This window comes from Amphibalanus amphitrite, unplaced genomic scaffold (assembly GCF_019059575.1).
Source record: "Amphibalanus amphitrite isolate SeventyFive unplaced genomic scaffold, NRLGWU_Aamphi_draft 000557F_arrow, whole genome shotgun sequence".
Lineage (NCBI taxonomy): Eukaryota > Metazoa > Arthropoda > Thecostraca > Balanomorpha > Balanidae > Amphibalanus > Amphibalanus amphitrite.
The window spans coordinates 169,790-195,621 of record NW_024882051.1 but is presented as its reverse complement, the minus strand read 5'-3'; the positions used below and the strand labels follow the sequence as shown (position 1 = coordinate 195,621).

Genomic DNA, 25,832 nt, shown 5'->3' with positions numbered 1-25,832 from the left:
GATTTTGGGCCGCGGCCGGTTTCGAGCAGACGGCACGCGCCTTAGGCTCAGATTGTTCGCTGCGAAAATGAGGGAAAACAGAGTCGGAGGTCGTTGACCTTTGGCAATGAATACCGGAACAGAGCACCGCCGGCCAGGAGGAGACGCCAAATTTATTCTGGCCATAACTCGGCCGCTACTGGGCCGATTGCAATGAAACTTGATTTATTACGCTGCGCGTAATGCTCGGCACCTAGTCTCTTCTATAAAACGTGCACTATATGATCATTATATGAGCAGACTGGAAAGAAATTGTGATGACTCTTTCGGGAGATATAGCCAAAAATGTGTTTTTTGAGTGATTTTTATGTTTTGTTGTCAGATTATGAATCATGGCGTTCTTTTATGGTCCACATTAGGTTAACGACTTTTATGTATTTTGAACAACTATTGTCTAACGCTTATCATGCCGGGTTGGTTCGTGTTAAATTATGTCTTACTGGAGTGCAAGGCGTTGTTCTCTGACCGAACTACGTGATGGGGTAAAACGCCCCAGTAGGTCGCGGGGCAAAAAGCCCCTGGGGCGTTTTACCTCTTGTGTTGTTGGGGCTACCCACTTTCTAATGTTCGGTAGCTGGCGAACAGTAAGTTTCTGTGCCTTTATGTGTATTTTTCTCAGCAACTGGATGGCAAAGGAAGTATTTTGTTAACATTTGCATTGCAATAATTTATTATTTGGTCTTATGAGGTAGGTGAAAAACCTGCTCATACAACAGTGTCATATGCTGAGCACCTGACAGGATGGAATGTGCTAACTTCAGTGCCGTGCCTCCAGAGGTCTAAGGGACCTCTCACATAAGATTTAGCCAACTGCCATGTTAAATCTTTATTCTAAGGTATGGGGCTACTTGCCCCAGGCCGTGGGGCGTTTTGCCCTGGGGTTGGGGCAAAATGCCCCATTTGCAGTTGCTTCACAAATCACTTCCTAGCTTGGAGTTCGATCATAAGTGAATCAATTTGAGGGGTGCAATTTAAAGTAAAATGTCCAAAGAACGCATTGAGCACAAATTTGGCCTTTCAGGTGATGTGGGACAAAATTTATGTAGCAAAATAAATTATCTGGGGCGTCTTGCCCCAGGCTACCCTACCTAAGTTGGGACGGAAGGAATATTTCCAATACAGTTCTCGGCAGTTGGCGTTCAAACTTACTTTGCGCATGCATAGTAACGCCGTCTGTTTGTCAACGTGGTGTCCGCGCTTCCTGAGGTAAGTGCTGTTAATAATCGCTAAAATTGTGTTTTTAGGTACCAAAAGTGATTTTCTTGCGTTGAAAATATTCTCTTCTATTGTCATTGATAGCGGAAACATTGCAAAGTCGCTACGCCTAAGAAACCTGCGGACATTTTGGTTATGAGTACACTCTCCACCGTTCTTCGCCAAATCATTGTGAATTGGTCACGTGGTTCAAAAATAAAAATGACGCTTCGGGGTTAGTTGGGCCAGGTTGATGTGGGGCAAGTTGGGGAAGTTTGTGAACAGCGAGTCGAGGGAGAAACATGCATTCAGTGTGAAGATTGGGCACATGTGCTATGCACAGGGGGCAGCAGAGTCTTCATCTGTCAAAACTGTTACTCGGAGAGCGAATGAGTGAGGTTGGTGATGCATTTTGTAAAACCATCTGAGGCTGGTCATATACATTTTGCGTGTGTGCGTTTTTTGTTTGCCGCAGGAGTACTGCAAACGTTTGAGTTTTGTCATTAAATGTTGATAAACATGCCCGCATGGATTAGCGATGATTGTTCATGTGAAACGTGAATAAAAATGTGTTTAGATAAACTGTTGCAGTGTTGCACCAACTTGCCCCAACCTCTGGCCCGCCTCAACTCACCCCGCCGCGGGGTAAGTTGGGACATTGGAGGATGGTCGCTTTGATGAGATATGACACCAAGACGATACTATCATCTTATTTTAAGTCTTCTTTTAAAGATAAAGAAATAATCTCTCAGTATATAGCCAACAAATAATATGTATAGTTATACCGAAGTTATGACGCTTCAAGTAAAAACTGGCCCAACTATATAACCCCGGTCTCCCCTACCTCCCATCTTACTGATTAAATATAACATAGGTACGCAACTTCACTTTATATACCTGTGTATTCTACAAAATACATCGAGCTGTCACATCTAATAGAATGACACGCTAAGCACATCCATTTCGCCCATTGGGCGAATCATAAGTTTTGCCACAGGCGAACGCGCGTGGCCGGGCATGGGGCATGTAGCATGGTGAGCACACAGTATTGGGACACATTCTTTGTACTAGCCTTTTGAGCCTCCATTGGCACGGGCTTCGGTGAGCCAACTGGAACGGGTAGCTGCACGGGGGCACTGCAGTGCACGGCACGGCTGCAGTGCACGGCACGGCTGCGGTGCACGGCACGGCTGCAGTGCACGGCACGGCTGCAGTGCACGGCACGTGTCTGCTGTACTGCGGAGGAACACGCTGCACCAGTCTGCTGTGCACGGAACGCTGCTGACAATACCGGGTCTCACGGAATGTTGACTGGAAACGATACAGTGGGCAGCGCGCTGCCTGAAAACGTTGCTGCGGTGGGCCGAATGTGATAGGCTGGCAGTTGGCAGTTAGCGATGCTGGTCTAGTCTCAGAGTTTGAAACGGGAGACGGTAGCTAAGCTAATGTGTGTGTTTTTTTCTCGTGTCATTGACCCTTGTTTACGTGGAAGCAGACATCAGCCCAGAGTTCTGCCATATCGATGATTTAGCATATTAGCGACCGTGGCCATTGTGCTGTACACAGGTCAACGTGTCAACGTCCAGGTCCGGTCATGCACATCACGTTGTGAATGATAAACGTCTGATGGGAATCAGAGACAAAGTACAAGAAATCCCTTTCTTCTTATGCTAAGCAGCTATATAGCTTGCGGTCGTGGTAAAGCAGCCCAGGCGAAGAAGTGTCATCGCCTACTCTGACTGCGGCCAGGCAGGCAGCCAACCGTGCTGTGAGGGTCTCAGGGCTCTGCTCCCGCCCGGGCCCTGTCCCGGGGCTCTTGCCCCCACTCGGGTTATGTATATTGTATAAGGCTCTGCCCTCCGCGGGGTCCGGCCCCGGCTCCGGCCGCGGTCCGGTCAAACGCCGTCCAGGTGCGGGGTTGTCCAGCTCAGACACTCTCTGAGCTCCTCGGAGGTGACCGAGGAGCAGTCGGCCTGCCGCTGACAGCAGCCGAGGATCGTCTGTGTCACCGACTCGTCCAGGCTGAGCGACGCCAGCAGCGCTGCCACGCCCTCCGGCGCCACCTGGCGGGCACCAGGCGGCGCTGCAGTCGGCTCACCAGGCGGCGCTGCAGTCGGCCCACCAGGGGGCGCCGCGGCGCGGCCCTCCTCCCAGCTCTCCCCGGACGGAAAGAGCAGCGAGTCGATAAAGGTGACCGGCGCGGACTGCGGAGGCGGCGGTGGGCCGGCGGCGGCGGCGCTGCCCGGCTGGGCCGCTGCCGCCGCGCCGCCACTGGCCCCCGAGACGTGGCTGCGGCCGCTGCCGAACCCGTGCTCGGAATCGTCCAGGGCGTCCTCGTCAGGAATTCCCAGCTGAAGTCGCAGCTTCTCCAGTTCCGAGCGCATCCGGGCCTGTCAGCGAACGGGATGGTATCATTGCAGCAGACAGCGAGATAGGCCTGCTTTGCGGATTTAATGATGTGCTGAATAATTGCAGAGGCAAGATGGTCGCGAGAATAGGTATGAATCTATGGTAGCCTCCAACAAGGGCTTATCGTGTGTTTTTACGGAGCGAGCGAAGCGAGCGTAGTCTTTCCTTAGATTAACAGAAATTTCTGAGTATGAGCGGCCGGCCGGCCGGCCGGCCGGCCGGCCGGCCGGCCGTGCGGACGCTTTTGCGAGGCTTATATCTCAGCAACCACTTGACCGATTTACACGCGGTAAATTTTGTAGGGTAGCTTCATTCCTTCTACCAAGTATTGGACTATTCCCGATGCATGTGGATGACCCCTTATGCACGTGCCACGTGCAAAACGAAGAGGTGTCAGTTTTGTAATTGTTGCAATATCTCGGTAACTACTTGGCCGATTGCGCTGAAAGTTGGCATGTAGATAGGCACCCACTAGGCACTGCATATCCATGTGCCAGAGTTGGGGTGCTGCTGCACGTGCGCACGTGCAGGGGTCGTTTCCAGATCTCGAGAACGGCTGGACCGATGGCGCTCAAATTTGGTACACGATTAGGGACCAGTTAGTAGGGTGCCGTGCACAAGTCAGTTGGGACCCATTTTGCACGTGCGCACGTGCAGGGTGCCACTTCCAGATCTCGAGAACGGCTGGGCCGATTGTGCTCAAATTTGGCACATCGCTAGAAACCGGTCAGTAGGGTGCCGTGCACAAGTCAGTTGGAGGTACCCCCTCGAAATTTCGCACGTGCAAGACTCACCCCCTCGCTCGCTCCGTTAGTCGCCCCAAAAGGCGTTATACTGGTGTTATGAATGCGAATGATCTACGTCATAGCGTCAGTTGAAGGCAAAATAAATATAAAGCTGAAGCCACTCCTTGAGTAAGGGAAGTCGCGTATCGCGGGTAGGTATTCAACGCCACACATTCTGTGGGGCGCCAGGTAACTCTCATAGCATAGCACATGGAAGTCGCTGTAGTGTTGCGTTCCCAGTTGATTTGTCTCACCGTGTCCAGCTTTCCTTTGTGTCTCTCTGCGTGCGCAGCCATGACCCGCTTCAGAATGCGGTTGGTGAATACCCCGCGGGCCAGGATGTCCGATGTGACGTCATTCAGGAACTGTACGTACGCCTGTTCATCGGCAGTGCTGCCGGCAAATGCATCACGTCAGCACCAGGGCTCACCGGATGTGCTGTGCTCGGTAACTACCTACTTGGTATTCACTTTTGTTTTAACCAATATGTTTTTTTTTTGTATAGGTAACTATTATGACTCTGGAACTGTGCAGCCGTGCAGGTATCTGTCACCGCATGTCACAGGTCCATGTCTGTCACAAGCTACAAACTATACGCTGGAGTCTGATCAGACAGGCCATCAGTGGCGGGTCGGCTGGTGACCGGCGCCCGCACTGACCTCTGGGCCGGCTGAGCCGCTATAGGTGGCGCCAGTGTCGCTCGGCTGGCGGCCGCCGGCGCGGGCGGTGCGATGGCGGGCGGCCGGACCGCCTGGCCGGCCGTCGTCTCCTCCGGCGTCGGGCCGCGACTGCTCGAGCTGAACCCGCCGTAGGCGCTGTCTTTGCTCGGGGAGCGGTCTGAAATTCAAACATTTTCAGCGTCCTCTTCAAAAGAAGGCTTACCTACTGATGCCAATTGCCATTGCTGGATAGCTTTGCAATACTATCTTATTATATTCTTTAAATAATAGACATAAACTATGCCTAGTTAACCCGCGCCGGGCCGATGCTCCGAGACTTCCGCGCCGGGCCGGGGGTGTCTGAACACCCCCCTCTTCTAACTCGGCTCCTAGGCCACGTAGCGACACGCGGTAAGTGGCAATGGAATAAAAATAAGGACGAAAACACTTAAGTCATTTTTTTGGGTCAGGTCAAAGGTCAGGTCACCAGAGGTCACCAAAGGTAAAATGTTGGCTATTTCAACATTTTGGAAACTGCAAATGGCTAACTCGGGAACCGGTAGAGCTACAAAGCCGCAGGGGCGGCGGATTCGGGGGGGCAGGGGGGGCAGCTGCCCCCCTGGCAAACTCGTGGGGGGGCAAAAGTATCTTTTTGCCCCCCCATAATTTGTGACAAAGCTTAGACAAGAAACCATGTACCTGATTATTCTGTTCGATCATCTGAAGATGTAACCAGATGCCCATAACTTTATCATACGCTGCCTTTCTTAAATGGCAAGCGTTCACGTTCATTTGAAGTTTTCCTATCTTCAACCTAGTTTTGGAGGCTTTATAAGCGTCAACGTGACGCAGCGGAAACCCAGGCCTTCAGTGACCGCTTCAGGAGCGACGGATACGGGGTGGCAGAGGAGGCATCGTTCCCTAAGAAACTTTTGGAGGAGGGGCAAACGTATATTCTTGCCCCTCCATATTGTGCCCTAAACATGAGGAAAATTTCCATAACCTGATATTGCAGCTATGCGCTCCTACAGTTTGTCCAACGGTGCCTTTTGAATATGTGTAAATGCTAACCATTTCCGCTTTATATCATTTTGTTTTTGTCTTTTCAGATTCGATTTATAGATGTGTGCAAGAGACGCAACTCATACCTTCAGTGGTCGTTTGCCTCTATTTTGTACCTACATAAATGCCAAATCGCAAGCGAGCGGAGACGGAATGGCTAGCCATTCGCTTGCGGGTAGTTAGGACTGATGAGCGCTCATAATAAGCCACTCCCCTGATTTCTTCGAGCGCAACAGTTTCCAGCGCATAAAATGGTAAACGCCGAGGTCGTACACATTGACGACATTGACCAATGCACGGTATGGTATGACACCCAAAGGCCAGTCATCAGAGATCTGCTTTGGGCATTCGGAGGCTTGTGTGGGGCCAGTGTAAAAACTGGATGTTCACAGTTCAGTATCCACTTTATTTCAGTTTTCACTATTAACTAAGTAAAAATTAGTGTTGGAAACTTTTGAGGGTTAGGGCACTGATCATTAGTGGGCCCCCCTCTGTCTAAAGGCTGACTATAGAATAAAGAGCATCAAACACGAACAGTAGCGGCGGAACACCTTCAATTAAGGGCCTGACGACTTTTGGTCCCATTCTTTCCATGCAACGCCCATAGCGCTAACGTTAACATGCCAAAATCAAAGGGGAGCACGGTGCCCCGGTGCCCTCCCCGTTCCGCCGCCTATGAACACGAAAGCGAAATCTGAGGCATTTTGGAAAAATGAGTATGCCCCGCAGCGTCCGATAACTACCACCTTCCGGTGGGTCAAGCCAACGGGGCCCAAGGCTATAATGGCACTTTTATAACGATAGCACTAACCTTGTCTCACTTTTTGTTGAAGTCTGTTCCGAATGGTTTCGGCGACAGACTGGCTGCACTGAGGTATGTGCAACTTTAATTAAAGCCACCTGAGGCACCCTGACACCAGGCTGAATCTGGGTTGGAAATGCTCTTGCAGATATCACTGGCCGCTGATTCTCGAGTGCCTGAATCGGTAGATGTCGTGGCAAAATTTGGTGTGATAATTTGGACCTTACCGCAGTCAGCGCACCCTCAAAGAAACGCCCTACCCAGAGCTTCTGGATTCTCGTTTCAGTCCACCGTTCCTTCACCCCAGCCCACCGCCACGCTCCCTCACCTCAGCCCTCCGTTCCCAGCTTGACGAGCATTTGGGCCTTAGTTAAGCCTTGCTGTAGGCTAACTGTATAAACCCATCGAGACAGCCCGTCTCGGTGGGCTTAGTTGGCGAGCTACTGCCTTGGGGAGGGTTTCTGGCGGATCGCTGTCCCAATAGGTTTAGATACGACCGACTGTCTCTGAATGTTTGAGCGGTCTCCTCCCGCTGTGAGCTAGTTGATATCTGTCTCAGAAATACTTTTTAAAGGAAGGTTAAACGGAAACCGAACGTAAAATGAACAGAGGAAATGCTAACGAGTTACCTCATTGAAGGAAAGCGCTCGCCTACTTCAAAAGGTTTGGAACCGTTCTTCAACATCTAATATGCGATCGGGTTATGGCACAACTTTTCCCATTGAAACTTTTTTTTTCTAATACAGCAATACGAAAAGCGTTACATCGTCCACTGGCGGATCCAAGGAGCGGGCATTTAAAGCAAATATTTACTCTCCCTCCCCTGGCCCCTGCATCGCCCGAAATAGACAAAGCGTACCTTATGTTTCCTAATAATAACACTTTTATCAGGATTTTTTTTATTTTTTGCTTTATACTCTTCAGCAGTAGATCCGTAAGGAATCGGAATCCGAGGAGTTTTTGGATTTGGGACACTTTTTCGGGGGTATGTCCCCTACAGTGTCGGAAACGTCTTTCTGGATCCGCCTATGACATCATCTCGACTGGGATCTTGCCCCCCCACGCCAAAATCGAATCCGCCGCCACTGCAAAGCCGCGGAAAAGCGCATTCGATAGCTCTTTAAACGCTTTTTCGCCAACATGTCCTCAGAGTTTATCTCAGGTCAACGATTTAGCCTCCAGAGGGCAAAAACCAAAAATAGCAGTTTTAGGAAAGGCGTTTTTCGGCAATAACTTTTGACCTAAAAGAGCCACGACATAACTTTGCCAGCATCGTGTTCCTCTCGTTAAGACGCTTTGAATGAACTATAATTTCAACTTTAAAAAGGTCAACTTTAAAATTTGACATCAGGTCAAGGTCATGACCTGACCAGAAAAGGTCATGTTGCATATCAGCCGATCCGCATCGTCGAGTCGAACACATCTAAGGCGTTTTCATCGCTCTAGTATGCCTCTATCAGAAGTTATTAGAAAAAAACTGTTAGATACTATTCATGACCTGAGATGACTTCGGGGACACAACGAGGGGTCACAACTCACAAGTGCTATTTCCGGTTCAGTATGTCAATTTTACCTGCATCCCGATGTTTGAAGGTGTCTAGAATGGCGTTTGCGCAAAAGAGACGCCTTTCAATTTTCTCCCATTGACTTAGGGGATAAGACGGGCAGGGTAGGTCAGACGGGCACCCCTTCTGCAGACCAAACCAATAGCGTTACGAGCGAGAAAAATTAGGACCAGAATTGTCTTTTCCCGGTGCGAGCGACTTAATAGAGTGTCATTTGAGCGAACGTCATTTGAGCGAACCATTTTCAGCGAATGGCAATTCAGCGATTATCAAGTTAAGCGATTATCAAATATAGCGATTATCAATTTTAGCGAAAGCTATGTTTCAGCGACATCTATTTCGCCGACTACAATTTGAGCGACTGTCAGTTCAGCGAAACACTTCATCGTCCTGTAATGGTGTATTGTTTTACTTTTGCGAGCGTATACGTACCTACTAATGTTTCTGGAATTTCTCATGGTTATCCGGAACGCGGGGATGTCACGTTCAAAGATCAGACATTGAGCTCCAAATTAAATGCTACATTTCTCAGAAATTCCGACGGTTCGGTTTCACTCCCCTGCTCTTTGCCAATTATTGTGACCAAACGTTTGTTCATAGATTCATATTGCTCGTGCTGTTTTTAGTGAAATTCCCCCCCCCTTGAAATTGGATCAGTTCCCCATGCTGTAAAATTTGCTCTTGCCCAAAGCACCGTACGAATTTCCAGATATTTGAGTGGGGTCCCTGAAACATAGACTTGATTCCCCTGTGGCGCTATCCCTCGAGTTTATTATTGACCCTTGTTATTCCTTCTGTCGTCCTATCTCTCACGTTCCACATTTTCAATTCAAATTTTGCCCGCCTCCTTCCCCTCCCACCCCTTGTTGGTCGTCCGATGTGTCTTCGAATGATGCGTAAAGAGGTGCAACAATTTCCAAATTATTTTGTTCCTGAATTTCGTCCAGCTGCTTAAAACTATTGACCACATCTCAGACGGAAGAAATACCAAATACCATTTTGGTAAAAATACGAACATTTTCGTCCTCAATGTATGCATGACATTCTAAGCCCCTAAGCACAAACACTCATCCAAATTGTTTGCCCAAAATGAAAAATTAGCAAGTCGCAAGAATTTCTAAAAGTAGCAAATGATTGCCTTTCGTCGCGTTCGGTTTCGCTGTAACTGTATTCGCTCAATTGGTCTCCCATTGACCACCATATGTTCGCTCAATCTGGTTTCGCTGATTCTGGTCCTCGGTAAAGTTGATAATCGCTGTGATTGAATTCGCCGACTTAACAATCGCTGAAAAAGTCAATCGCTTAAATTGATAATCGCTGAAAATGTTTTGCTCAAATGTCGTTCGCTGAAATGACGCTCGCTCAGGTGTCGCAGAACCGTCTTTCCCAGTACACACCACCGTTGAAGTCTGGTGAATTTGTGTTCGGTCAATAATCTTTATTTTGATTTCCTTAAAACACCCATTTCATTGAAAACATCCATAATGTATCGTGCAAGTTTTTGTGTGCAGCACTATAGAGTAAAAAACTCGCAATCACTTGTGGTACACTCATATGCCACCAGTGTTCATTTACCGCGGATTTGCTTTGTCTGCATCAAATTGTCCACAGAGAAAAGTCGTGCTGAACTTCTGACATTGAGTTTGGGGTAAGACGGGCAACTATGGATCCAATGGGTCTGTAATGGTGAAAATATTTTTGTTGTGTAGGAAAAAAAGAAGCATTTCTAATAAGAATATGTTCGATTCCGATACTCACAGACATGTTAGCAATATTCATTCGGCACAGTTTATTCTCGAATAATGAATGTGAAAAACGGCTCTATAAGGCTTCTAGGGGCCTATACACTAGCATACGCATTCTGCACGAATCTCGTATACTGCCTTTTCCGAAGCACTTGAGACCAACGAGCGACTGTATTAACCCGCGCCCAGATGGGGTCTGCCGAGCAACGGGGTCTGATGGGGGGGGGGCCATTTTGGCCCCCCCCTCAGATCTCGAGAACCACGCAACATAGCGACAAGCGGTAAACGGTGTTGGATAGCCCCAACGGGAAACTACCTTGTGACCCAATTTCATTGACCTCGGTCAAACCGATGACGTCACAGGTCAGGTCAAAGGTCGAATTTTCACCGTTTACAGGCATTTCAAGAAATGCGTTGTAAAATCGTGTAAAATGCATTTCATTGAAAATCACCGACAGAGAAATGTTCTTCAAACACATATTTTGCTATTTGAGGTCACTGATACCAGGTCAGGTCACAGAGGTCAGGTCACTGGAGGGGTCACAATATAAAAGTGTCGTGTGATACATGTTTTATGGTCCATTTTACATGACAAATGCGATTATGTGGGTCAGACAGACTTTAGGGCCAGCTTAGGTCACGTTTTGGTCAAGGTCAGGTCAAGGTCAGGTCAAGGTCAGGTCAAATTAGGTCAAATTTCAAAGTTGATATTTTTGCATAAAATGGGTATCGATTCGATGCAGCTCGTCACGGGGAGTTCAATGGTGGTCTCCGTTTTGCGCTACGAGGTCTAGAATTGCTAAAAATTGAGTTCAAAAATTTGACGTCATCAATTTTCAACAGTTTTTTCGCTATAACTTGGCCAAAATAAGAGGTATCGATCTAAAATTTGGTATGTATATCGAAGAGCGCAGGGACTATCACATATATTCCGGTTTTTTCGAAATTCGAAAAATTTTTGGAAATTTTTTGAGTTTTTCTAAAGAAATCAATTTTTTTGATTTTTGGGGGTCAAAATCCCAAAATTTTGAAAATCCGAGATAGCAGTTTTGTAGCGCCGTGTTTTCTCTACACAACCGCATAAAGAACTTTAAAATTGCTTGTTAACTGTAGAATTGGTGAGCGTTTCAAGATGTCATGTTTTTTGCTCATTTTTACTCGAACATGACCTCAGTTTGACCTCAATAACTCCTGACCTGAGGTGACCTGTGACTTGAAATTTTGTGTGAAGGTGTCAAATTGATGCCCGGTAAGGTACCCAAAATTTGGCGGCGCTGCGCGCCGCCGTTTTCTTGCTATTTAAGGAAAACCACAGGGGGGGGCCAAAATGGCCCCCCCCCATCAGGGCGCGGGTTAATGCGGCTAATCTCGGGCATTTGTTGCGAGCTGCGCTGGTCGGTGAAAGAAGCTGGCCGTCTTACCCTACTCATGTGACCGTCTTACCCCATGGGGTGGGGTAAGACGGGTTTTTGCAAGGTTTTGCAAAAATAGCTGCAGTTTATTTTTTTTGAATCTAATCTTCTGGTAAATGGAAGTAAAATGTCTAAAAAAGGCTTTCACTCAGTTTCCCGTTTCTATGATGTTTCTGACCGGCCGAAAAAATGGCTCCAAAGTTAAGGTGCCCGTCTTACCCCACTTTCCCCTATAATGGAGAGGACGCAAAACTGACCTGCACTTAGGTCAACGATATCAAAATTCCGAGATATACGTTTTATAGATACTGTTACTCCTATCCATCGCTAAAAGTTTCAAGGGAATCGTTCAGTCGGTGTAGCTATGACGAGCATTCTAACTTTTTCTGAGGTGAGGTCACTTGGCGTGACCTGTTGACCTGACCTTGAGCGATCTGGGTCTGAAATTTTAACAATATGTGTGAAAAAGATGCACAAACAGGTGTGCCAAAAACGGTGGCGCGGAGCGCCGCCTATCTGCGAAAAACCGCAGGGGGGTGTTCAAACACCCCCGGCCCGGCGCGAGATTACCCACCGACAATTTGAAGCAAAAATAACGTTATAGGTACATACCTTTGGCTATGGCGTTCATGCGGGTAAGTACGCTAATATTTATCAGTCAGCAGATGGATATGAGCCGGCAGCCTGGCGCTGCCGGCCGGCTATAGCGCAATGTCTTACAGTTGGAGGCCTTGACGACGTGCGCGGCGCGGCGCCGGGTAACCGCCTTGGAGGCCTGCTCCCTGAGCCACGCCTCCTGGTCCGAGTCGGGCGAGATGGAGAGCGGCGGCACGCGCGAGCTGGCTGGCCCGGACGAGCCCTGCGCAGGGACGCAGGCAGTCAGACGGACCGGCAGACCGACACACAGACCGACAGACCGACCGACAGACAGACCGGCAGGCAGACCGACCGACAGACGGACAGACATCAAGACCAGGCAGACCGACAGACAGACCGGCAGACCGACCGGCAGACAGACAGACAGACAGACCAACACACAGACCGGCAGACAGACCGACCGACAGACCGGCAGACCGACCGACAGACAGACCGACAGACAGGCATGGACAGCGAGACAGACAGACCGGCAGACAGACCGGCAGACCGACAGACAGACAGCAAGACAGACGGACAGACCGACAGACCGACAGACAGACCGACCGACAGACAGACCGACAGACGGAAGCACTCACCCGTTCCAGATCACCTCCGTCGTCGTCGTCCTCCTCCTCGAAGTCGTCCTCCTCCTCCTCCTCGAAGTCGTCGTCATACTCGTGTCGGAGCGGCTGGCCGTCCTGGTCGGCGCCCGCCTGGCTGTCCTCGTGGTGGTCCACGGAGAGCTGCGAGGACTGGCGCCGGTCGGCCGAGCGTCCTCCTGTCAGCGGCGGCGAGCAGGCCGGCCGCCGCACCGCCGCCGGGCCGCGGTACACGCGCAGGTACCGCAGCCGCGGACTGACGCTGGTACGCAGCACCTGCCGCCAACACCGCCACTCAGCACATCTGTCCGCCGCTGAGCTCCCTCTCAGGTGTTATCCTCGGTACTGCACTGGCAGCCCTGGCCCGAAACTGAAGGCTCGAACCGGCGTCTGACCACCCACCCCACGGCCTCTGGTAGCCCACCCCACGGCCTCTGGTAGCCCACTCCACGGCCTCTGGTAGCCCACTCCACGGTCTCTGGTAGCCCACTCCACGGTCTCTGGTAGCCCACTCCACGGCTTCTGGTAGCCCACACCGGCCGGTCAGGTCCCATGCCAGCATTAGTTAAAGGGTAGAAGCTGAGTAAAGACCTCCGTTCCGGCGTGGGCACGGACCCCAAAAACAGCATCATCCAGCTGTGAGGCGACTAGGGAGTGGAAAAAGCTCCTTCGGTTGAGCCATCCGGGTTCCATTCCCGGGCAATGCACGTGGCATTGCCGCTGCCGGGCCGCTTGGAACAGCGTGAGAGTTCCGGCCAGCACTTGGTCCACTGGATTTCGTGCTTAGTTCAAAGTGCATTTTTAGGGTGGTGGAGCGGGAGCAGGGGTCTCCAATGGGAGCTATCGATTCCTATACGAATGAGCTAGCCACAAAAGAGCTAGTGTTGTTTGAACTAGCTCATTTGGGCTAGTGCCACAAAATAGCTAGTGTGATAGTAACTAGTCCTACAAAACAGCTATGAGCAAAATAACTATAGTGTTGTAAAGGGCTAGTAGATCGGCTCATGCCGTACCTCTTCGGGATTTTATAAGCAAAGTTCAGTTCAGATCAGATCGGTCACTAAAAAGGTCGTAATATTAAAAAAGACAGAAACACACGACTCATATTTTATTCTCAAACGTTCATCGAAATATTGTATCCAACTCCGCGAAGAAACTCCTGCCTGTCTATGATGTCTTCTGTGAGACGGCAAATGAGGGCCTTAATTCGTTTATTTATATCGGCATACTTTTTCTCTTGTTTTTGAGCTTTGTTTCCTGTCTTAACCCTCGCCCGCACATGGGGGGGGGGGGGGTTGCACCCCCCAGGTAGTCTTTCTGCTCTGCACTCAACATTTTGTAAGCTAGAAGGCTGATTTTTCGTATAGCTGCTCCTCTATCCTTTCTTGATGTCCACTGAAAATTTCAAGTTTCTGTGACTTTTGGTTTTGGAGATACCTATGACCTTGTTTTTCAGGTCATGTCATGACCCAAATGGCCAATTCTCGACATCTTGCGTTGGCTATGGGCCTTGTGAGCTTTTGACACCTTGATTTCGGCCTTTTTACCAGTCTTACCTCCCACCTATCATGGAACATGTTGTTCGACGATGTTCAGATGTCAAGGTCAAGGTCAAGGTCAACCTAGGTCATCTAAGATAATTGCGTTTTAGGCAAGCGGAATTTACTTCTTGTGAAGTTTTTTGACTGCATTTTTGGTAAAAGCTTCCCAGATCATGATTCCATGTAATATGGACACATAAACAATCGGTGCACACATCAGTATACACACAGACACACACAGACATACAAACACATATAATTGACCTTGACCTAACTTGACCTGAAATGACCTCAGCAGCAAAAACCTGGTCGGGTAGTGTGACAAAGAGGTTCTAGCTGGCTTGGCACCAGAAAACGGCATCGTCATCGGTATATGATAAGCAGCGCACTTGATATCAAACGGCGACCCAAAACAGCAACATTTTTTAGTTTGACCTGGCCTGGAAGGTCAATGACTGACCTGAGAAGGTAAAACTGGGTATCATTGGATTTGTCTCTTCCCAAAGAATCTTTTTGGTCTTAACCGCTAAGCTCTATCTCCAACAGGAACGAAATGGCGCGGGGGGGGTGGCAACCCCCCCCCATGTGCGTTCTAGGATGGGAAAATGGCATGTGCGGGCGAGGGTTAAATTTGTAAAGTTCGGCAGCTTGCAGCACTTCTTCTTTTTGAATCGAGGCCAGAAAGTTCCAAAGTGACGGATATGGCGCAGTAGCGGCGGAACACCTTCAATTAAGGGGGGGGGGGGGTCACTGCCGACTTTTGGTCCCATTCTATCCATGCAACGCCCATAGGGCTAATGTTAAACTGCCAAAATCAAAGGGGGGCGCGGTGCCCCGGTGCCCTCCCCGTTCCGCCGCCTATGGTGTGGTGAGTCCACCATTCCTTGGATTGCCCTCTACCACCCTTCAATTTTGTTGTTGTTCCTCGGCATTCCCTCTTCGGTGCGACCCCTGACATTCCACACGTCTTTCCCAAAATTTGGTGCTCTCCTCTGCCCCCTCCGTCCCTGCCTCCCACTAACTCTCCTTGGGACTAGCTCTTATAAGTTACTAGCTATTTTAACATTAGCTTTTACATCACTAGCTCTTTTGTAGCAGCCACTAGCTCAAACGTACTAGCTCAAATAAGGCACTAGCTGTTTTGTCGCTAGCTATTCCGACACGAGACCGGAGCTATCGCATTCGCCGACCGTCCAGCCAGGAGCAGGTCTCCATGGTGAGGATGGCGATGGGTAGGCTTGTTCCGAGTAGGTATAGCAGCAACAGATTGGGCGACATCAACACGCTAAAGGGGAATACACGGGGCTCGGAGCGCGAAAAGTGTTTGGTTTACGCCTTTAGTTTTGGGTGTCTTTGACGCATCGCACTAAACATACACTTGCTTTCAAGGTCTGACCCCCTGATGGGTCACGGCGCGTCGTTGACTGCTTGGTTTGGTCCCCTGCAGTTAACGAGTGCCTGCTCTGTCTGACGCGGTGCTCTCACCTGCGGCCGGAACGGTCGTTTGGAGGTGAAGTCCTGCGGGAAGCGCTCCATGACGTCTCCGGTGGCCGGCTGCCGTTTGCGGCCGGCGGTCCGGCCGGCCGGCGGCCTCGGGTGGCTGGCCGCGCCGCGCCCAGCCGCCGCTCGGGCCCGGCTCGCGCGTGGCGACCGCTCCATGCCGGCCTTGGTGGCGCGGACTTGACTCAGGTAGCTAGAACAAGCCGTCGGTACAATGATAAGAATACAGATTATAAAACTGCCCCGCCAAAACGCCCATGCAACTATACACATGCCATTTACTGCAACTAACTGCAGTCAACAAATAGCTGTTGTTCACACTGTTCACAGCGGTAGCATCAACGGTTCATCAACAACGAATTTTTAATGCAATGCAGGAACAGCAAAAGAAGTCCTGTTGACATACTTTAAAGGACGCCATCAAGGGCAACGCCGATCAACATACTTATTTTGAGCTTTTCGCTTCATCTACGGAGCACAATGGCAATGAAAATCACCCATACCGCCCTGTTCCGTCCAACTTCCTCGAGTGTCCGTTAGGTCAAACTACAGTAATCGTGCTAAACTTAAAGTAAACGAAAACCCACCACAGTGCCGGCAGTGAGGGCTACTCCCCTCTGTGGGTGACCGTTTGAGCGGCAGGGCGGGCTGTCCGATCGGGACAATCCCGTCCCACGGGGACAGAGTCTGCCGCTGCGGCGCACCGTCGGGGGTCCGCACAGTCCGACGTCCTCAATTCCTCATTCTATCTTATCATCCCAGAGCTCTGCAATGGCCTTTTCAGGCCGAAGAAGCTCCCCCTCGCCTAAAGAGCTCTGTCTGTTCCAGAGGAGAGCCGGCCGCCGCTGCAGCTCCGTCGGGATGTTATAGCCTGTCGCGGAGCCGTATGGAACACCGTTCACGCTGGGCATTGTGGCGCTCTATCGTCCAAGCACTCCTTTGATTCCGTTGAGATAGTAATGGTGCAGATACCTAAGGTGCAGACATACGTACATCCTACATTTATGGCAACCGGATCATTGACAAATGAGTGTGCGCTTCTATTTAAACAAAGCCCTGTTCCCGCACACCAGTGTATCGTTAGGTGCCCTATGTATGCATATAAGAGGTGCCCACAGGGTGGCACGACCCGTTCCGTGCTTCTATCCTCGGGATACTGAAATCCTTCTCCTCCACGCCGCAACCCCCTCCGGGCTGGACTGGCAACTTTATTTCATGCGGGCTGCTCCCTTGGAGCGGCACCGCTGCTTCCAAGGGAGCGCACCCCGTAGCCGGGTGAAGTGAGTATCTTGGGGCTGGGTGGCCTGTCCTCTGGACGGGCTCAGCCCCGGTGACTCACTAGGGTGCCTACCCAGGCCAATGTCTCCCCCTAATTCCTATCATCCATCCGGCTCTGAAATGGTCTCGTCAGACCGAAAGGGCCTAACCCAACAAAACAAACAAATAAAAACAGGGTGGCAATGCGTCCGACTGCCGCGGCCCGGCCGGGCCCGGGTGGCCGGTGTGCCTGCGTGCCGCCTAATGGGCGCAGTCAGATATGAGCCCCCGTCGGCCCGGCGGGGGTGGGCCGGCCAATCCGGGCGTTGCGTGTCTGGGCGGTGCACCGGGCCCGGTCCTGCCCACGTACCTGTCGATTTTGCCCAGGATGGAGTCGGCGTCGGCGCCGCTCTGCCGCTCGGAGGGGCTGGCCAGCTGCGATCCGACGCCCGCCTCCGGCGCCGGCGACTCCCGCACCTGTGCGCAGAACGGGACCAGCCGCGGAGGTGACCCACCTCTGAACGGTCTGACCTGGCAGCCTCTGAACTGTCTGACCTGGCAGCCTCTGAACGACCTGGCAGCCTCTGAACGGTCTGACCTGGTAGAGAGCCAGGTCAGACAGCACACAGCTGACCGAGAGCGCCGGCCGGTCCAATCATCGTTACTAAAATCACATTCTAGGAAACCTCAACCTAAGATAGCCTGGGACGTAAACAAAGTAAAGTTATTGAATGGAGTCAATGTTGATACGATGTTCAGCATGTTGGAGAGCAGTTAGATCAAGTAGGAATTTCCTACTTGATCTAACTACTTGATCTAAATTTCATCGGGCTGTGGCCCATCGTTCTTCCCTGATTTTGCATATTTTAACGCAATTTATAAGAAAATGCGATTATTTTCATTCCTTTAGTGCAATAAAAACATAGGTTCTCAAGGCCAAGTCTATCAAAGGTCCGATGAAAATTAGCCATGTTATAGAGACGTTAACCCTCGCCGGCACAAGGATGCAACCCCCCTAAGGTGTTTCGAAAATAACTCACGTAAAAAGCGGCCGATCACGACGAAACTTTCAGTATCCTCGATTTACACCTACCCTAAAAATTTCATGACCCTGGCCTAAATGATCTTTGACCTGTGACCTATTTCTCGAGACCATGTTTGGCCGGAATCGCGATTCGGCATATGTCGGCCCGCATTAGACGCCCGTTTGCAGTCTTTGCGTGGTTTCAAGCGTTCAAACATGTGATATGATATTGCCCCCATGCATTAGGGTGGGTGTCAAGGTCACCTGAAGGTCAGGTCAGGTCACTGACCTTTGATGACCTCGGTCCACTTTTCGAGTTTTACATGTTTCTAGGCTAGTTAGGTTTTGGAGCTGGATTCGAACTTAGCAACCATATGAACATTTACGAAGTAGTTTTGGTGTCTTCGTAGCATGTTACGAAGCTGTCAGAAGCGGTTGACACGTTACAAATACCTGACAAGACCCCTACTGTCTGACCTGACCTGACCTGACCCGACCTGGCCTAAATTCATTAAGACATCATATGGGATCAAAACTAACATGATATTCATGATCAGCACCCCGAAGGCCCCAAAGCAGCCACACCTAAAGACGTTCTAACAGGTCCCGATTTTCCCGACTTTTGGGTAATCGACCTAGCCTAGAAGATCAGCCGATGACCTAGGACCTTAAAATTGGGTATCATCGGCTTCCTCTCGTCACGGGCAACACGCTCGTTTTTTTCCGCCAAGCTCTAGCTCGATCAGGGGCGAAACGCGAGGGGGGTCGCCTCGCACCAGCTCTTTGTGCAGTCGAAGGACGCAAAAATGGCCCGTGCCGGCGAGGGTTAAATACCCTACACTTAAACCCACGAGCCGCTGGGGAGGGTGGGGGGCATAAAGTTGCCCCCTTTACGTTTTGTGAAATATTTCCGAAACCTGATGAGCTACGAACGTGAAACTTGGCGTAGCTTCAAATGAATACCAAGGCAATGTTTGAGGAAAGTTTGGTGGTTGTAACACTTAAGATGACGTCACAGTGACGTCATTAAATTTTGTCATTTTCCGATACGGACCGTTTCTGATGTCGCTGAACATGAAACTCACCTGTAAATGAACCAGACAGCACCTGTTGTCATCCTAAAACATCTAAGTACACTTCCAACCAGTTCCTGACCAATAATCGGTCCTTTATATTCGGTCTCATGTGTCGGATATATCGTGAGGAAACTGAGAGTCGCAAATCTATAATTTGACTTCTGACATCACTGTGACGTCATTTCAAATGATATTGACACCAAATTCGGACACAACCTCCGCGAGGTATTCAGGAAGGTGTGTGCAAAGGTTCGCTTCTCTATCTCTTCGCGTTGCGACGATATCGTCGCAGAAGTAAAGGGGGGGGGGCAACTATATGCCCCCCGCAGCCGTCGGGTGGCGCGGAGGCCCAGCGGCCGACCGGTTAAGGAGCCGGTGGTGTGATGTCCCCTGTTTTTTGAATATTTTCATACTGGTTCTGCCATATTGTGTTAATTAAGCAGCCATACATGCAATAAAAACAGTGAGCCGTTTCACTCCTAATTTAGCTAGAGTCTTCCGGAAAAAGCGGGCGTGTGCGTCGTTACGAGATACGGCGGCTGATATCCGATTTTAAGGCCTTAGGCTAACCGGTGACCCCTGTGATCCAGGTGCAAAGTGCCCCAAAATAGAAGCTCAATTTTGGTAAATAGCTTTGCCACAAATGGTTGCATTGCAGAGCCGTGATTTTGGCACCATGATGCCCGTCGGGGCCAGGCGCGTTGAATGATATACTTTTTTGTTAGAGTTAGGTCATTTTCGGATGTTGACATCAGGCCAAGGCTAGGTCAAAGCAGCTCGAGTCACAAAACTGCTTGGAGGGTGTTGTGCTGCATGTCATTTGATGTGGCAATTTTTCTGAGTCAATTTATGACTCAAACGACTCACTAGCTCAATTTGTTCGGAAGTTATTGGCGAAAAACTCCTGATGCATCAAACAACATTAATGATGTCTATTATATGATGTCATGCAAGGTCTGACCTCCACAAATAAAGCTTCAGGATTGCAAGGAGCATTACAAATCACGAGTCCGTGTGCCTGAGATACGTTTGGCGTCTTTCCACACATAAAAGATCCTTACAACCATGTGTCATTGTATGATAATAAAGCGAAAGATATCAGCAATATTTACTTGTTCATGGACGTTTCATGAACGTTCATGAACGTTCACGATCTGTTAGTGAACAGAGCATTACTCGTGAACAGGTGACCTTGAATGAAGAACTTCGTTAACTATCAAATTAGTAAACGAACATCGTTCACGAACTGTTCGCGAACAAATATACAAACACCAAACCCTGGCGGTTAATGATTCAGGAAGTGACGTTATATGACGCAAGTCATACTGCAGCGGGAGTGGCTGAAGAAAAGTTGTTACATGAGGTTGCGTTATAAAATCATGAAGTGTCTTCACTCCTTATTTAATACACATATGGATTTGCTATGGTTTTCGCTATTGCGTCCGACTCCTCATGTTTGACTGATGCCTTGTTTTAGTTCAAGGCAACAGTTGCTGTCGGTTAACTATGAGCGTGTGGAGCCACCGCAGCGTCACTAAGGGCCGGGAGCGCCCGCGGCGGCCGTGCACCGGTGCACCGGTGCCGTCCGGAGCCACCGGAGCCACCGTGCACCGCTCAGCCATCGGTCGATACTCGTACACTAGGCCGGTGCAGAGGTGCCGTGACGGCGTACCAGTGGCCGCCGCATGGCGCACACCCACCGTCACCGAAGGGGCGGTGGGGGGGGGGGGGGGGGGGGGGGGCGTGCACCGGCCGCACGGAGCACCGCACCTCGGCTGCATATAGGAATGAACATAGCGTATGCATTGAGCCGCCGAGGCACGGAACCGTAGAACGTTGATTCATTTATAAACCACGACGGAATATCAGATATAAAGGCCGCTTGCTTTCAGTCACGGGAACGGCTCTTTTCAGAAGCAAAATAAAGCTAATGCTATTTAAACAAATAATTTAAACAAATAAGTTCTTAAACATATCATTTAAGTAGACCTTTTCCTTCACATAAAAAGTACACTGAAACCAATTTCACCTAAGGCTGGCGAGTAAACCTGTGCGACGCAAGTACCCCTATCCGCAACCATTTTCGACCTGAACCCCTCCTGGAGTAAGGGGTAGGTCCCATTGCAGAGTAGTAGTACCCGCTCTCAGCGGACACGCTCATAACTCTGACGGGTATAGATCTGGGATAACTCCTTCAGGGAAAGGTCTACTTACTCCTTTCCTTCTCATGATGTAACAGCTCGCTATTCAGTTCACTCTGGAAAGTAGTAACCGTTCACGGCTACCCTCCACAGACAGGTATGAGGTAACCCTTGTCACCTGCCTTGCTGCCTCGCCCCACAAACCCCTAAGAGAGTGGTTAGTAATTACCCTCCACTCCTACCCTTCGCTCGCGTGAACCCAAAAACTCTCACGCTTGTCCATATTTGAGGAAATATCACTGAAAATTGGCAATCCCATGCTTGGAAAACATACCTCACCTTGGTGGGAAGGCTTACATTGAATTTCCATTGAAGATTCGACAAGACCGCCCCACCATGCAGTTACGCATGCAGTAGATCCGCTTAATAAATCCTCGGATAATAAATCCAGCCGCTTATTGTGGCCGCCTGAGCCTTTCACGGATATTCTCCATAGATAACCATGCTTAATAAATCCGCTTAATAAATCCACGTACTCCACTTAACCCGCACCCCGGTGGGGGTCCTAGATTTCCACGCCCTGCTGTGGGGGGGGGGGGGTTCAAACACCCTCGATAAGTGTTCTGGCCAATAGCCATGTTTTATGAGCTATATTATAAATGACAGTGGTTTCACTCGTTAGTTTCTGAAGAAAAGGCGTTACCTCTAGTCCCGTGATGAATATTGTGGAGGTTTGAAGATGCATCTTGACAACGTTACTTTCGCTCCACTTGAAAACCGCAAACAATGTGCAAATATAGGTATCATTGGTGCAAAAAAGGTTAACCCGCGCACCGACGGGGGGCGGATATCCGCCCCCCCTGAGTTTTTTCGTGGATAGCGGAAAAACCGCGACGCGTAGCGCTGCAAAATTTGGTACGACTATTCTCTCATCAATTTTACACATGGTGTGCAAGTTTGAACCTATTACCTTTTAAGGTCAGGTCACCAGGTCACTTTTAATGACCCAACCTCAAGTCACTTTTTTGCAACTTTGTCACCGTGCCAGAGCTACAGTAGAATTCGGTGGCCTTTGAAAGTCGCAGGATGTTATTAGGTCATTAGTAGCTACAATTTGTATATCTCGGAACTTTGATATCGATGACCTTAACCCGGCGGCCGCTGGGCCTCCGCGCCACCCGCCGGCCGCTGGGGGGGGGGGGCATATAGTTGCCCCCCTTTACTTCTGCGACGATATCGTCGCAACGCGAAGAGATAGAGAAGCGAAACTTTGCACACATCTCCCTGAATACCTAGCCGAGGTTGTGTCCAAATTTGGTGTCGATCCCATTTGAAATGACATCATAGTGACGTCATAGGTGAAATTATAGATTTGCGACTCTCATATTCCTCACGATACATCAGATACATGGGACCGAATATAAAGGGTCGATTATTGGTCAGAAACTAGATGGAAGTGTAGTTAGATGTTTTAGGATGACAGCAGGTGCTGTCTAGTTCATTTACAGTTGAGTTTCATGCTCAGCGTCATCAGAAACGGTCCATATAGGAAAACGACAAAACCTTATGACGTCACTGTGACGTCATCTTACTTGCTACAACCACCAAACTTTCCTCAAACATTGCCTAGGTATTCATTTGAAGCTATGCCAAGTTTCACGTTCGCAGCTCATCAAGTTTCGGAGATATTTCACAAAACGTAAGGGGGGGGCAACTTTATGCCCCCCCCCCCCCCAGCGGCTCGTGGGTTAAGTCAGGTCAATTTCTCGAACTCCCCATTATAAGTCAATGGGGGAAAAAATCAACTCCCTGTTTTTACCACTAAAACGGGTCAGAATGGCCCATATACCATACATGACTTCATATACGATCAACCTTCACTACCTTGAGGTCTGCTTTGCTGTTGGGCAGCTGTAAGGTCATGTGACGTCATCAAAGGTCACCAGCGGTTTTTTTTTTACAATAACTCCGTACAAGAGCAAGATACAGCCGCGCGGATGGTCTCGTTGTGTTCAGCTCGTCAAGGCGCATCGAATGATATGCATATATGATGACCTCGAGGTCACGTGACCTGAGGTTAGCCTTTGACCTTGACCTTTCGAGGTCACCATTTATATCATTCGATGCGGATTGACGAGAGGATCATGATGATGCCCTTAATTTGTTCCTATCTTGACTAATTCGAAAGTTATTCGAGAAAAACTCTCCATATCTAACGCCACCATTTTGGCGTTTTTGACCCCTGTGACGTCATCTTTGACCTGACCTGAAAATGACCTTTGTAAAAATTGTAGACCTTGTCCGTGCGTACTCCATGCTGTTTACTGCTTGTCGCTATCTTGCTTCGTTCTCGAGATCTCGGGGGGGGGGGGGGTGGTCATCCGCCCCCCCCCGTCGGTTCTAAGTTGGCGCAGACCCCCGTCGGTGCGCGGGTTAACATCGCTTTAATTCGAAAATGAATGAAACAGCGCCATCTAGGTGTGGTGCTTGAGTCTTCACGATGCCTCGAGTACTTCCAACTCCTTCAGCAAAGCTTATATCAAAATCCACCACCCACGGATACTCGGATACGATATATCGTATCGTATCTATTCGAGCTATAGCTCGAGTAGTTCCAACTCTTTCAGCGAGGGTTTCTCTTTCAGTTTCCAACTACTAATAGGTAAGTACCCTACCTGAGACTGCGTGTACGGTGCATAGTTACGAGTACCTACAAGCGCAGATTATTCTGCATACCCTCGAACTATGTAAAATCTGGACTGGACATGCTGAGCTAATGCGCATATACCACCCGCAGAGCACGACTTAATTCGCCGGCTCCGGGTCAAATTGTTTTCAAAGTAAAGACCGAGAAGTAAATTTAATACGGGGCATTCCAAGTCAACCAGGACAGCCAAAATCTGCAACGTCCGAGATATAGACCCGGGAACAGGGGGGGGGGGGGGGGGGGGGGGGGCAGCGGGGGCGCTTGCCCCCCCCCCAACTTGGGAGCCGAGGGGGCGGCGACCCCTCAGCATTGAGGCAGCGAGAAAAGATCTTTCCTCCCTTTTCCGGACTTCTTTCCTTCTTGTTTCCTTTAAACATCTAAACATCAGCACGCGGCATTTTCCTTGCCATCTGAATGGTTTCTGCTGATACAGCATTGATTTGACAACATCTGCTATTGTCATCCCGCTTTGATTTGTGCCTGACCTTGGCCATAAGTTTGGCAGGCCAGCTTTTATACTGGACCATTTTGAGTCAACTTTGAAAAATATACATAACGTACAACGGTGGTAAATCGTTGCTATAGGTATAACACAGTTTACCCGCTCCGGGTGTGAGGGAGGGGTGTGGGGCAACGAGTGCACTGACGTGGCGCCCTCGGAGGGCCGGTATGGGATTACAGCTCAGCGACACTAAGGGCTTGCGTGGTGCCTTCGGTTATCGGTAGCACCCTCAAAATCACCGACGTAGGGCCCTCAGAACCGCCGGTAAGGGGCCTTTAGAGGCACTGGTGCTGGGCCGTCATGCAGGTGCCGGTGTGGGCGCTCAGAGGTGCCAGTGTGATTCTCTCAGAGGCGCCGATGAGGGTCCTTACAGGCGTTGCTGTGGGCCGTCATAGACGCTGGTGTGGAGCCGTTACAGACGGGTGTGGGGCCTTTAGAGCTGCTGACGCGAACTCTCTACAAGCCGGCAAGGGGTCTCAGTGACCGACAAGGGGTCCTTAGGCCGGCAGAATAAGTCCTGTGGGCAGGGGCGGATCCAGAAAATCTCCAAGGGAGGGGCCATTAGAAACCAGGAGGCCCCCCCATAATCCCACCTGTTGGAGGCCCCATCTTCCCACTTGTTGGCCCCCCCCCCCAAAAAAAAACTGCGTCTATTGAGCTTATCTAGCTGTTCAGGCAACATCTCAACATCTGTGCAGGCTTGGAGGCCCTCTGTGCAGGTTAGGAGGCCCTGTAAAAGTGGTCATCTCTGTGAGTATAAGAGACCTCCAAGTTATGAAAAGCTTTACCAATCTTCTAACAAAGAAGTCTTCTCAGCTAGTCTTCTAAGAAATAACTAAGTGGGTAAGTTAAAAAAAAAACTCATCGGATTTCGGCCACTTTATTTTCAGGAGGCCCCCTTTTCAGCTTTTTAACTTTTTAACTTTTTATTTTATTTTTGAAAAAATCGGCCAAGGGGGGGGGGCATGGCCCCCATGCCCCCCTTGTATCCGCGCCTGCCTGTGGGGTCCTTAGAGACCGGCATGGTGGGGCCCTCATGTGGGGCCCTCAGTCACCGGTGTGGGTCCCTCAAAAGTCACCAGTTGATGGCCTTTAGATGCGCAGGTGTTGGTTGGGTCCTCGGAGCCGCCGATATAGGGCTTTTTTTAGGCACTGGTGTAGGCACTCACAGTTGGGG

At 49.9% G+C, this 25,832-nt stretch overlaps 1 protein-coding gene across 2 annotated transcripts in view; it reads right to left on the bottom strand.

Annotated features, from left to right (window-relative positions):
• Positions 1-2,116: 2,116 nt before the first annotated feature.
• Positions 2,117-25,832, bottom strand: part of LOC122393840 (actin cytoskeleton-regulatory complex protein pan1-like) — a 39,607-nt gene continuing 15,891 nt past the window's right edge. For both annotated transcript variants that reach the window (XM_043390253.1, XM_043390252.1), the window contains 7 exons: positions 17,576-17,682; positions 15,934-16,141; positions 12,905-13,183; positions 12,393-12,531; positions 5,087-5,264; positions 4,682-4,820; positions 2,117-3,623 (listed from right to left, as the gene is read on the bottom strand). In XM_043390253.1, coding sequence (XP_043246188.1) covers positions 3,129-3,623; positions 4,682-4,820; positions 5,087-5,264; positions 12,393-12,531; positions 12,905-13,183; positions 15,934-16,141; positions 17,576-17,682 — 1,545 coding nt within the window. In that variant the 3' untranslated portion in view covers positions 2,117-3,128. The remainder of the gene's footprint in view (positions 3,624-4,681; positions 4,821-5,086; positions 5,265-12,392; positions 12,532-12,904; positions 13,184-15,933; positions 16,142-17,575; positions 17,683-25,832) is intronic.